Here is a 14,308-nt window from a genome sequence, read left to right as displayed (position 1 = left end):
AACCCCAACATGCTAGGTGTTACCCATGAACAACTGGGCTTGGGTGAAGAGGAAACACAGAAATACAGTTTTCACGTTTGCTAATTGCTTTTCGCTAGAAACAGAGCTGTGCATGGTGTATTTTTTTTTTTAAATACGTGTTGTCTTAGTTTACCACACACATTGTGCTCGGAGGAAGTATTAGGTCAGTGGTGGAAGGGAGATCACTGTGCTAAAATGTAGGCTTTAAAGCAGTCCATCTCTATTGTCGCTGTAGCTGAGAATATTTAGCAGGGTCAAATGAACAGTGGTTATTATGAGTATTATACCTTGTTTTATAGGGTTCTTTATGTGTGAAGAATGTTTCCCCATATTTTTTCTTCTTTGTGTGATCTAAGCACCTTTGTCTCTAGGACTTCAGCACACTGTGAATTATCTTTAGCAAGCCTTTCCACCTGATCATCTTCTTATGTCACTCAAACAAGTAGGTATCAGCATTCCTCTGGCATAAGGAATGTAAGCTTATCTTAATAGCATTGAAGGCAAAACCTAATGAAGAAAAAAAAAATCCCTTGTTAATTCATGTGATTCTTGTTCAGCCAAAACTCTGCAGTCTGTTTCTTTGAATGTCTATCTGCTCCATTCTATGGATATGTGAGAGGTAAAACTATGTCTGGTACAGGTGTAAATAATATGCAGGAAGGCAGCGTGCACACTGAAGAGAAGACTTTGGAAGGAAAGTCCCACTTAATCTTGAAGTTTGATTTGATTCACTGAGCCCCAGTTGGGTAAGGCTGTAAAGGCGAACGAGACAGGGTCCCCCCATTTTAATATAGGTTTTATTATTATTTAGGTCAACAGATCAGGGGGCAACTGCCATTAAAAAGATAGTTTGTTGTACTCCTAGACCCCGAGAGGAGAGGACACGCTGTACCATGCAGGGCCACGTGGACGAGTGTCAGGTCACTCAGGGGGCAGAGAGATGGGGGAAACTGTGGACAAGAGCCTTTATTGTCATTCTCACCAGAAGGAAGAGTGTGGCAGGGCAAGCAGGCTGAGGGGTGGCTAATTTGAATAATTTCGGCAGGCTCTGGGACATAGGGACTGTCTTTAGTGTCTAATGACTGGCTCTGGGGTAATTAAGGCAGGGGTATAGTAGCCCAGAGGATTAGACTCCATCCAGTAAGGGAGGTGGCAGGGGTGTGGGCTCTAGATTGGTCGGTTTGTCTTTGAAATGTGCACACCCAGGTGAGTTGTTTGCTGACCTTAGGAACTGGCTAACGCTATAATGAGCAGTCCCTCCAGAGTCCACAAGACCTCAGACATCAAAGCATCAGAATACAGAAAATAAAAGACATGGTTAATGCATGCCCTCCAGGGGCTTACATTCTATGGTGGTGAACACCCAAGAAAGCTGCAACCAAGACCAACAATCTAGCCCCCGATTTCAACTCTAAGAAGAGGAGTTTAGACTATACAAAAGAGATATTTTTTAAAGCCTCCCATCTCTGAGTCCATGATATCATTAAATAAGGAGTTAAGGTGACAAATGCTGTAAGAGAATTGAATGATCTGGGGAGGAGAAGGAAAAGATGGCGGAGAAGTGAAAATGGAGATGGTTCAGAAGGGAGGCACAGGCATTGGTTTGGGACTTAGCATGGGAAGGTGATGCGGATGGGCTGGCTGGTGGGGGAATTCATCTTCCCAGGGGCACCAAGCAGGAAACAAGAGTTAGAGAGATTCCCCACTGCCCCAGGGGACATTCGGTGACGTCTGGAGACACTTGGGGTTGTCACAGCTTAAGGGGTAGGGTGGAGGGCTGCTATTTACAGAAAGTGATGGAAGCCAGGACGCTGCTAAACACCCTACCCCTAAACCTGCCAACAAAAATATCCCAACCAAATGTCAACAGTGCTAAAGCTAGAAAGCCCTGAGGTAGAGGTAACTTTGGTATGGAAGAGTGCATGGACATGTGGTGCCACGTCAGCAAATCTTGGTGTCAGTCAGCACCTGGCCCAGAGGCAGGAGAGAGAAAGACCAGGGGCAGCTGTTGTCTGGCATATGGTCCTCTCCCAACTCTGGCCACATTAAACCAGAGGGATGCATAGAGACAGTGCTCTCTCACAGTGAAAGACACTGTGCATAGAGTTTGTTGAGGATTGTTTTCATGTAAGCAGAGTTGTACATCTTTATGAAGTCAAATCTCTCTTATATTTCCTCTTATGATTGTTTCCTTACCCTTCTGAATTTAAAAAGTCCTTCATGTACACTCTTCATACTTCAACAAAGATATGATAAATATTCTCTCCCATTTTCTTACCAATTTCTTATGGGATATCCTTCTTAAATATGTAACTACTCAATTCTGTCTTTCCCAGAAGGTGTCATAAATATTCTTGTGGATAACATAAGATGCTTTTAGGAATTCCATTGATAAATATTTTTGTGTCAATGATTTTGTGTCAAATGCATACGTATAACCATGATATCAAACCAGTATTTTCACAGATGGCATTGCTTAGGATAAGGTTTTCAAAGATGAGTCCACTTTAAAACTTACGTAGTTAATGGTGTGAGTGGTAAATATAGCAAACTGGTGATAAGGGTATAAGAATGGCTGAGGTTTAGGAAACACTAGTTAAATCACTTGAAATTTATTTTGCTGTGTAGAATATAACAACACTCAACTGACTTCCCTCCACCTTACCTCCAGATTGTTAACCAGCTACTCATTTATTGAATTTCTTATTGATCATGATTTTTTAAAGTCATAAATCAATTCTTATATGCAGCTTTTTCAAATGATCTTTTTTGTCCCATTAACCTTCCATTAGTCTTGAGCTATCATCACAGTTTTAACTACTGCATTTGGCTTAATATCTGGCCCTACAGGTCTTCTCTCCCAACAAGGAGTACTGATTTTGAGGACGGGGGTCAGGGTGGGGGACATGAAAGGTCAATGACATGTGGACAGCAGTACACCCAGGAAAACCCTTGGAGTTTGACCTGACTAGATATAATTACAAGGTCAGAGCCCTGAGTTAGAAAGGCCAAAGATCTGTCATCTCAGGGAGAAACAAGGAAGGACAAAAAGGAAATATTAGACATTGATTTAAAATATGAAGAATAAATGGTATTCCATGTATTCAAGAACCAGACCAGGAAATGGGGAAATCTGAGACCCATGGGAAGAGCTGGGAGGAGGCTCTGGGTAGGACATAGCACACTTCCTCTTGTCTGGCTGTCTGACTGAAATGGGAGGACATTGCCTGTGCCAAATAGTGCTAAAAAGACATTTCAGTCCATCAGGAAAAGGCATGTATGTTTTCACACACACACACACACACATACACACACACACACACACACACACACACACACACAATGTTATACCTACAGATATGCTAATCCTGAAGAAAACAGAAAAATCCAGACATAACACCAGCAAAGAGATAGGCATTAACTTCCCCCAAAGAGTTCTCATTAAATTGCAGGATCCCTTGAAAAACCAAGCTTTCCTAGTGATAATCATTTCTTTGCATTTTACCAACACCCTGTCCAAAAGGCTAGATGGAACTTTAAAAAAATGAGAAAAGTATGAAGAAATAGCTCCTTAAACCACATAGCCTATAAATCAGTGGGGTAAAATGATTTAATTTAGTGAAAAAAAATTGTCTCACAACTTTTTAAAAACATGCACAGGATGCAAAGTGGACTAGGTATCAGGGATGGATGGATTCATCTATTCCCTGGCTCATTATGATAGCAAAGCAGGGTGAAACTTCATGGCCCCTCAGAATGGAATTTTCCAAAAGTGAGTGAATCATGGGGCTAGAAAGGGCCTTAGAAAGCTTTTATTCCAAAACTTGATATTCCAGGAGAAGCAAAGGACTCCATTATCTCCCCATCTCCTATTCCCCCCACAAAGTGACAGCACTTACGATTTTTCCTGCCACCGTAACATATCATTATTACATTTGGCTGGAGGCAATGAATGAGTCAATCACTGCTGCCTCTGTTGAACTTCTGGTGTCTCAGGTTTGGAGAGAATGTGATGGACAACATCCTAACACATAGGAGTGAGAGCAAGAGAAGACTAGGGACCAATGCTGAAATATGCTTGGGTGAATGCCAAACCATGCTGAGTCATGCCAGAGCATGGGCTGAGTCATGCTGAGTCATGCTAGAGCAGATGCTGAGTCATGCTAGAGCATGTGCTGAGTCATGCTGAAATACACCTGTCCTGTGGGATTAACTACTGGAAATTAATCTCAGAGGAGTTTGTCTCAAGACTCAAATGAGAGCCTCAAGTGGAAACTTTAGTGCGGATTGAAACAGTGTTCACATGGGGAGCCATGGAGGATCTGGGAGGCCTAATTCCCTGCAAAAATGCTTGGGTCCGTGGCTGGGCCAGGATGTTGCCCATTCTGGAGACTCCAAAGTGAGGTCTCCTCTTCCCTCTGTAGTCTCCAAGCGGGTGTGGGATCTCCTGGTGATTGAAGAGGGCTTCACCAAGAAGAGCTGGGTTTATAAATAATGCATTTCCTTTGTCTTACAGGGATTCTGGAGGCAGAGGTACAATCAGATCAGCTGTGAACAGCTTACATAGCAAATCTAATAGGTTTGTAAATTAGATTTTGTGTTCATTTGTTTTTGCTGTAAGGCAGCTATTAATCTGCTTCTCCTCTTTGCTGGATGGTGCCCTTCTTACTTAGCAAATAGATCTGTTTTGTTTCACTTTTGCTTTGCATTTCCCTAATCACTTTTGGGGAGGAGCTGTCGATAGAAGAGCCCATGAAATGGCCCAAGGTCTAGAGACTGCAGAGATGGAAAACTCAGATGGGTAAGCACTGCTTTCTGGAAAAGAGCCCATGTTCTTTGGAGCACTTGAGCCATCAATGTGCTTATTCATAAACTTGGCATTTTTGCTGAACAGTGGAGGCTCTGAAGAGAATCGGGACTTTCACTCAATTTCATTGTGGTAGGTGGCTTGTCCAAGAGATTAAGACAGAAAATAAAACATTCAGGAACTTCTCCAAGACCCCTTAAAAATATTTAGGGAACCCGCTTAGTAATGTTAACCTTGCTTACTGAATGCACAATCTAAATTCTCAAAAAATTATTTTCTCTTGTGATGATCCCTGGCCAGCACCAGCTGGATATAGAGGAGTGAGCACATGGTTTGCAAGCCAACAGACCCACACTTGCCACTCGCTATGGTTGGACCATACCTCTGAGTCCCCATTCTCCATTAATGACAACTGGTCAGTAGCTCTGACTTACAATTTTAGGAGCGTGAGCTAAATGGAACAGCAGAAGGGAGAAAAGAATGCCAAGTTATTTAACATAAACAACCACTACTGGAAATGAAGGTCTTGTTTTGCTTTCTAAATATCCTTTTGTGGTCAGTCTGGGAAGGAGAGATCTAAATTATTTAGAGTAGGGTCTGTAATTTGCCCTTCCATAAATTCTTTTAGGTCACTTGACCCTGTAAGACCTATCGAGTGTGTCCATCCCTGACTCTGCATGATTCAGGAAACTGAATCATGACTCGTTGATGTCATTGCCTCTGGATATCTAATGACCTCTTAACCACCTGGGAGCTACAGATGAAGCTTATACTATGCCTGGTAAAATGCAGGAGTAAAAAAAGGAAGCCATGCAGCCCTAAGTTCCTCTCTGTTCTACTGTGAAAGATGTCCCCTCTTGGAGAAAAAGGATCTTGCCCCCCTGAGCAGGAGCCTTGTGCCCCGTGGTAACTGGAGAGTGGAAGAGCCTTTCTTAAAAGAGCATGAGAAGCAGGAAGAAAAGTCTTGGGAGCCAAGCCGACCTGGATTCAGTCCCCATGTTTATTGGCTGGGGCTGTGGGCAAATGATCTCTCCCAGCTGAACCTCAGTTTCCTCATTCAATTAGAACAACCCGCCAATCCAATTGTGCTGGTGCAACATACAGCGTGTAAACCAGGGACCTGAAGAGGTTCCTGGGGTCACCCACCTAATCTATCCTCTCCATGTTATAGAGAAGAAGGCAGAGGCCAGAGACCCTCGGTAACTTGCCCCGGTGCCCCTGCTCAATAGCCTCAGAACCAGGTTTAAAGTCCAGGAAGACATGGCCAATGGTGGTGCCCTGTCCCATCTGGCGTTTCACTTGGAAGTAGAGACAGAAATGGAACTTCACTACTAGCCACGCCAGTGTTTATCTCCTTCCCTTTATTACCTCCACCACTCTGTGTTCCAAAGAAGCCTGGAAACTCCTTCTGGAGTGTTCCAAGCAAATCCCTGTGGCAAGCATCCATGATAGATACCTCTACAGATCCCTCTTGCCTGAGACAGCCTGGGGTCACGCAATGTGCCCCAGTTTCTGAGGAGCTTCACCTTAGACGGAATCCACTTCAAGCCTTAGATGCCAGGTTCAAGTCATCTGTTACTGATGAGAACATCAGCTAGCCCCTTAGGAAGACCATTCCCCGTCACAAGTAGTCAAGTATTTCTATCGCAGATCCCGTCTGATGTAAGCTGCAGTGAATAAAGCCTGGGCTCTTGAGGTGTGACCGCTAAAGCTGTGGTCCCAAGTGTCACTGCTCCTGCCTGTGCCCTGTGCGGAAGTAAGCAATACTAAAGGGTGACAGCTGCAAGCAGGTCCTACTGGAGCTCACGAGAGGACAATCAGTGACAGGTGCAGGAGACAACATAGCCCTTATAGAATTCCAGAACCTCAGAGCTGAAAGTCTTCCTCTTCTACACCCTCTTTCTATAAATGGGGAGACTGAAGCTCAGAGAGGTAAAGTGGTTTGCCCACAGTCACACAGCCTGTGAAATCTTTCACGACACCTCTGCTTCCTTTCACGAAAACAGCAAAATTTCCAAGGGTCGGGTCTTCGGTTTCCTCTTCTAGTCCTCTGCAAGCGATACGATGTTTGAGCCCAGGACCAGCTATATCATCCAGAGGAGTCAGGAATACTGAGAAATGGAGGTGTGTGGGGAGAATGCAGAGAAAATGTGCACCCCCCAACTTCTCTACCCACAAAAAGCAAAATAGAGCATTGACCGTACACACCTCCTTAAAAGGACTGCGGCTTTTTTTTTAACTTGGCTGTTCTAAGATAAATGCTGAGGACATAGAAGTTTGATTTGAATTCTATTTACTTATTTATTTATTTATTTATTTATTTTGAGAGAGAGTGTGTGTGCACACGCACAAGTGCAGGTGAGGTAGGGCAGATTGAGAGAGAGCAAGTGCAGGCAGGGGAGGGGCAGATAGGAAAAGAGAGAATCCCAGACAGGGTCTGTGCTGTCAGCACAGAGCCTAACATGGGGCTCAATCCCCCAACCGTGAGATCATGACCTGAACCCAAATCAAGAGTTGGACGCTTAACCAGCTGAGCCACCCAGGCGCCCCTGGTTTGAATTCTTTAGAGCTCCAAAATTTGGCATCACAAACCCACTTATCATCCAAAGCGGGAGACTCCGCTGTCAGCACAGCAAAAGGAAATTCCGCATTTGTGTCCGACAGAGGCGGGCTGGCTACCACACTGCCTTTAGAGATGTAATTGCAACCTAGTTTCTTAGAAACCTACTAGCATAGATTTCAACCCTCAGAATTCAAGCGGGCCCTGAATGCCTAGCATTCCCGAGTCAAGTGGAAAGACAGTGTGGGGCCAGAATTGTGATTTGCCCAGGGGCACACAAGGGCCAACCAGCTCCTTCACCCATCCAGGCTCCCTCCAGAGTGAAATTTAAATTCAAATTCAACAAACTCTTATTTATTGAGCACCTGCTACGTTAGCCTATTGGGGAATAAAGAAATGAATGAGAGAGCTTCCCTGCTCCCAGCCTTGCTGAAGAGACAGCAGCACTGGTAACTCTGGAACAAGGCGGATGTGGAAGGTGGCAGCGGAGAGTACCAACAAGGCAGTGATAAGAGAAGGGGGAGGTGGGGGAAGCCGCAGGCTGCATCTCATTCCCCTGGCACGAGCTTTTGTTTTCTCTTTATTAAGTTTGTAGACCATCATATGACACCCAGCTGCTAATGGAAGTGCGGAGTTTCACAAAAGTGACTCGAGAAGACGTGTTACTATTCTGACAGTGACAGCTAGGTCTCCCTGGGAGGAGATCGTGGGGTGGAGGGTGGGGAGAAAGATAGTTGTATTGCCCTCTCCCTATATCCAAAGTGTCAGGAGCTCACACCTAAGGGAGAGAGTTCGTGCATTCCAGAGGATAAATAGACTTCCTTCCCTTCTCAGGTAATAACCGCAATTTTGCTCTCCCGAAGTTTACATCCAAGCCCGTACAAAAACAAAACTATTAGACTTGTCATCGGCATGCTAACAGATCATGTCTACCCTCTTCCTCTTTTTTCCGTTCCCTTCCAGAGCTGAAGTTGTAATAAACGGCTCCTCGTCGCCAGCTGTTGTTGACAGAAGTAATGAAAGCATTAAGCACAACATTCAGCCAGCCTCGGCCAAATGGAGGCACAACCAGACGCTCTCTCTGAGGATCAGGTAGTGGTAATTACCGATAGGACAAGAGACAGACCTGGCCTTCTTCGGCACGAGCCAGCAAATTGCCACTCTCCATCATCTAAAGAAGTCAGGATAGAAATAAAATGCTTACCTCCCGCCGAGGCAGGTGTCATCTGTAAGCGATCAATTGGAAATAAAAACCCAAGACAAAAACCCAGCAGCCCAGCACGTGTATGCAGCAACAGGGACCTGAGAAGAGGCAGGAGCCCCATGGGTGGGGTCCTGGGTCTGGAAGGAGTAAGGCTCTCAGGTCAGCAGCCCCAGGAACCTGCGGGCTGGAGACCTCAGGCGGCTTCTCCCAGAGGATCCAAAGGCAGGAGCTGGCAGGAGACGCCTCCTGCTTGGGCCGGTCTGGCAGCTGTGCCCCCCTTTCTGTGGGTGACCCAGAGTGACCGGACACCTCTTTGCCAAGGGAGAGGTCTGCTTAGCCAGAGAGCAGCTCTGGTCTAGCACCTCGACCGCTTGACTTTGACATAGCCATGACTCACATATCAGACAGGACGGTGCCACGTGATGTACACATTAGGTGGTGTTGCGTCTCATCAATAGGAGGAAATTCAGAGATCGCGCTGAGGAGAGAGCTGAGAGGGATAGCAGGGAACGGAACGTTGGGGTTTGAAAGGTTAATTAGGAGTTTGCCAGGCATGCCAAGCTATGTCCCTCTTGCACACAGGCTGACATCTGCTCTTTGTGCTCAGTGCTGCTGGAGCCCCAAGGAGGAGGTAGGGGATATGGGTGGTGAGGTTGGCACTGTCGTCTGGACCAGACGGGGGCAGCCTCGGCTCCTCCGGTGGCCAACCTTCCCAGGCCTTCCACCATGGGGAGGGAGAACAGGGGGCCCAGGGCTCCCCGAGTTGTTACCACACAGAGCAGGGAGGGGCCCCCTCCAGGTAGGCTCATTGTCAAAATGGAAATGCCCCACCCCTGAGCTCTCAAAGCTTTGTTTTTGGGACATGAGGGGGTGTGGGGGCTGGAGAGGCCTGGAACCTAGGGCCTGGCAGCTGAGAAGTCATCTGAAGGAACTGATTCCTGTTGCACCCAGCCCGCCACCCTCACCAGCACCCCTCCTGAGGCGCCCTGGGTGGACCAGCTGCGGGCCTTCCTCTCTCGCCCTTGGATCAGTCAGTGAGAACACCTGCTGTAGTGCCCCATGGCTGCCGTTGACCAGTGCCCACCCACCTGGTGGCTTAAAACAACAGAAATGTGCTCTCTTGCAGCTCTGGGGCTGGAGTCCCAAATGCTCCCTCTGCAGACCCTGGGGAGATCCTACCTCATCCCTTCCAGCTGCAGGGGTGGGCAGGGGTGATGGCTCCAGCCTTTTCTCACTCGGTGGCCTCATTACTCCAACTCCTGCCTCCCTGTCACCTGGCCGTCCTCTCTGTGTCTGTGTATTTCCCTAGCCTGCCTCTTATAAAGGCACTTACCCCTGGGTTGAGGGCCGGGTAATCCAGAACCATCTCAAGGTCCTTAATTTCATTATATCTGCAAAGATGCTATTTCCAAATAAAACCACATCACAGGTTTCTGAGGGTTAGGAAATAGAGTAGACATATTTAGTGGGTGGGCGCTGTTCACCCCTGTGAGTGAGATCCTCCCACTGGGTAGAGAAATGGACGCTACACACATACACCCCCCCCCCCACAGAAGCTTTCAGAGAAGACCAGACCATGGGAGTCAGTAAACACAGCCACCCTGGCAGGAACAATGTGCCTTCACTGAGGAGGAAAAGGAATTTCCTTCAACGTCCTTCAATGAATCACCAAAATTATTCTCAATAAAAGATGCTGGGAGTGATTTGAAATGATGTTTAATAATTGATAGTAATTTCTCATAATTAGTTATAAATTAATTCACTCACAGAGGTGTTTATTTATGGACTTTCTGGGACTCTCCTTACTTTTAAATACTGTGGGCTAAGTAATTGCAGAGGCTGTCGCAATCCCCATGCTGTATCGGTTTGCCCAATTGTATCATCCTTGGTAAAGGGCGGGGTGGTACATAAAACTAATGCCTCTGTTTCCCATCAAAAGATACAAATTATTCAGCAAGTTAATTTGCATGATGGCAAGAGATCCCAGTCATTAATCAGGAAAGACTAGTGGAAAGCACTCCAGTTCCCCCTTGGCGATGCCACAGTCTCCCAACCTTGGGCACATGTCGGAGTCACCGGCTGAGCTTTGGGAAGGGTGCTGGGACCTGGGCCACTCTCGGAGTTGGGATTTCTCAGGTGGGATCCCAGATCTTCTGAATTCTTTCTAGTCCCTGAGTGACGGAGTGGGCACCCTTCTGGGATACAGCACAGGTTGTAAATTTCTCACATCTCACCGGCTCTCAGGCATCAGTGTTCCCATCTGCCCAGTGAGGCAACCATCTCAGAAATTCTCACCTTTGTCAAGTGCAGGAAGGTTCTGTTCCTCCAGTGTTCTGTGGAAAAGAAGACCAGCATCAATGTATCTATTCTAGATAGGGGCTTGCTGCAGGAAATGAAGGACAGTCAGGCTAGCATGGTACCAAGTTTCTTTCTATGACTTGAGTCATTTCTTTTTATTTTTTTAATGTTTACTTTTTTGAGAGAGAGAGCGAGAGAGAGAGAAAGTGAGCAGGGGAGGGGCAGAGAGAGAGAGAGAGGGAGACACAGAATCCAAAGCAGGCTCCAGGCTCTGAGCTGTCAGCACAGAGGCCGACGCAGGGCTCAAACTCACAGACCACAAGATCATGACCTAAGCTGAAGTCAGACACCCAGCTGACTGAGCCACCCAGGTGCCCTGACTTAAGTCATTTCTTTTTTTTAATTTTTTTTACATTTATTTATTTTTGAGAGACAGAGCACAAGTCAGGGAGGGACAGTGAGAGAAGATACAGAATCTGAAGCAAGCTCCAGGCTCTAAGCTGTCAGCACAGAGCCCAATATGGGGCTCGAACTCACAAACTGTGAGATCATAACCTGAGCCAAAGTCAGACCCTTAACCAACTGAGCCACCCAGGAGCCCCTTAAGTCATTTCTAAAGATCTTTTGGGAGATTTAGACAGTTCATGTAACTCCCCCCCCACCCCCCAGCTAGATGCCCTACCTTGGCCTGAGTGGTTTGAATAAATCTCCCCAGGTGATTCTAAGAGGACACCAGTCCTTTTTCTGACCATACCCTGTTCCAGCTGTGTACTTTGTTGGATGATTCTAGAACTTTCCCTCTAAAGTCATCCTGGGGCCTAGACAGCTGTCATTTACTCACCTGTGTTCTGAAACAGCACAAAGGAACTTTCTCTGAGCGACCAGACAGGTATCAAACTAGACAGCAGTGGGGACTGCATGGAATGGTCTAGTTCAGGACTTTTCCGTCAGATGATGGCCCTGAATCCTACTCAGAGGAGAGTGTGGTGTACGGTGACTGCTGTCTGGGTTTAACCAAGACCCGGGTTTCCTGGCACATGGGATTTTCAATGATAAAAGCCCGCTGTCCTGGGCAAACCAGAGCGGTAGTTTACCCTTCCTTCCAGGGCCTTCTGAGATGAGCTCACATGTGTCCTAATGGAGTCATTTCTCTGGGGAGTTGTCACCTCTCCTAGGAAGAGGGCAAAACCACAGCAACCAGACTGACTGCCCCACAGTTGCCTCTGGGTCGTTTCTGATACTCCCCACCTGGAACCCCTTCTCGGAGGGTTCACTTGGGTGCTGGCTGCGGCAGGCTACAGGGTGACCCGGGAAAAGTTGGGTTCGCAGAGGGCGGCTGGCAGCAGGAAAACCTTTTCTTCATATGTATTTGGTGTTTGTAGGAAGCAGATCTTGAAGTTCTTGGATGCTGAAAAGGACATTTCTGTCCTCAAGGGGACCCTGAAGCCCGGAGACATCATTCACTACATCTTCGACCGTGACAGCACAATGAACGTGTCCCAGAACCTCTACGATCTCCTCCCCAGGACGTCTCCCCTGAAGAACAAGCACTTCCAGACTTGTGCCATCGTGGGCAACTCGGGGGTCTTGCTGAACAGCGGCTGCGGGCAGGAGATTGACACGCACAGCTTTGTCATAAGGTAACCGCCGCAGGGGCCCTGGGCCCAAAGCAACAGGCAGGTTGAAGTTGAGCCTGGCCAGTTGTCCCAAGAGGTTGAAACAAGAGACCCTGTTTGAGTTCATCCCCATTCTCAACCTTGTGCCTTAGAATTTCTTCAGGTGCCTTTAAAGTCCCAGTGTCCAGACTGCACCCCCGTCCAATTAAACTGACCTGAGGGGTCAGGGGCATGTGGCCCAGAACACTTCTGGTGAACAGCCAAGGTTGAGAATCACTAATCTGGCACAGAGGTAGGCAGACTTTGGCCCACAGCCTGCTTTCATCAATAAAGTTTTATTGGAACACAGTCATGCCCATTCATTTCCATATCCACAATGGCTATTTCCTCTCTGCAATGTAAAGTTAGGCTCGTTGGGCAGAGTTGAAGTGTTGCAACAGAGAGAGCATATACCCGAGGCCTAGAATATTCACTATCAGATCCTCTACAGAGAAGGTTTGCTGAGCCCTCAATAAAGCCTGGGCTAACCAGTTGTTGGTTCAAGTTTGCAACGTTTTTTTAAGTGTTCACGAAGGTGGTCCTCTGCTAGTCACTGTCATTCTGCAGTCAAAATCTGGGAAGTGAGGGGGCAACAGAGAAACTTGGACTTGGACTTGGGCTTGACCGTCATTCTGGCTGAAATATCAGCTCTCATTGTTCAGTCTCCTGGGACCCATTTGGACACAGTTACCGATGGCCCTGATACCTGACCCCCAACCCAGATGGACTTGGAAACAAGGGCTTGCTGTCCCCTGGTCAGAAGTAGGGCACTCAGAGCCTCGAGTTTCGTTCCCCACACAGTGCCCCAGCCCTGGCAGAGGAGCACGCGGCATCTCACGTTTCCATCGGGGCTGTCCTGATGCAAAGGGAGCCTTGTCCCGAGGCTTTGGGAAATGGCCTTTATCACAGAATTCCCTGAACCTCAGGACGTGGGATTTTAGATGGTGTGTTTACTCCTGGGTCCACTGCAGCCTAGCAACTGGTCTTGTGTTCATTTGCCAGGCTTTCTTTGTGCCTGGCATAGCCAGCGGCTCAGCCCTGCCAGTCTAAAGACTCAGGGACAGAGGAATCTAAAGACTCAGGGACAGAGGAGAAAAAGAAGGCAGACAGAAAGCAGAGCAGGTGTTGGGTAGAAGCCAAAGGAGGGTGGGAGGGCAGAGGTGTTAAAGGTCAGGCAGAGGTAAAGGCAGGGGTGCTGGGCAGCATGGAGAGAGGCCTTTCTGATTTGGTGTCACACATAGAAGCCATGCCTTTGTCACTAGTTTTGGTGATGAGGTTTCCCTCTCTGACCCAGCTCTGCCCTAGCAATTTCAGAGGCAACAACGGCCGATTCTAGCCAGAACGTTCCCCTCTTGGACACTGACACAGCAAGTTGAGCAGTGTGGCATCAGAGTCCCGTCTTGGCTATGCTGCTCATTTTTGTCACCCGACTCAGGAGTGTGTCACACTGCCCTTTCTGGACCTTGGTTTCACCCTCTGTAAATGGAGCAGGATGGACTAGATGTCTTTGAGATCCTTCCATCAGGAATACCAGCTGTGCTCTGGCCCAGCACTCTCACACCTTGACTTTCACAGGAGCCCCCTGAGCTTATCAAGGACAGAGTCCTCCGGCCTGGGGTAGGGCCTGAGACTTTGCATATGTAATGCCTCCCTGCTGCTGTGCGGGCTACACTTGGAAAACCACGCTTTGCCTCTCCCGGTGGTCCTGTCCACACCTGTCCACTGGTGCTTAGAAAAAGAGGAACCCAAAGCACCAAGGAGAG

The 14,308-nt window shown here is 47.5% G+C and overlaps 1 protein-coding gene across 1 annotated transcript in view; it reads left to right on the top strand.

Annotated features, from left to right (window-relative positions):
* ST8SIA2 (ST8 alpha-N-acetyl-neuraminide alpha-2,8-sialyltransferase 2) overlaps positions 1-14,308 on the top strand; it is a 64,447-nt gene that overhangs the window by 28,362 nt on the left and 21,777 nt on the right. Inside the window, exons 2-4 of the mRNA XM_029951722.1 lie at positions 4,538-4,600; positions 8,352-8,480; positions 12,273-12,530. Of these exons, the coding sequence (XP_029807582.1) occupies positions 4,538-4,600; positions 8,352-8,480; positions 12,273-12,530 (450 nt within the window). The remainder of the gene's footprint in view (positions 1-4,537; positions 4,601-8,351; positions 8,481-12,272; positions 12,531-14,308) is intronic.

The sequence above is a fragment of the Suricata suricatta genome, chromosome 9 (genome assembly GCF_006229205.1).
Source record: "Suricata suricatta isolate VVHF042 chromosome 9, meerkat_22Aug2017_6uvM2_HiC, whole genome shotgun sequence".
Lineage (NCBI taxonomy): Eukaryota > Metazoa > Chordata > Mammalia > Carnivora > Herpestidae > Suricata > Suricata suricatta.
The sequence above is the reverse complement of the archived record's forward strand: the minus strand, read 5'-3'. Positions and strand labels throughout refer to the sequence as shown.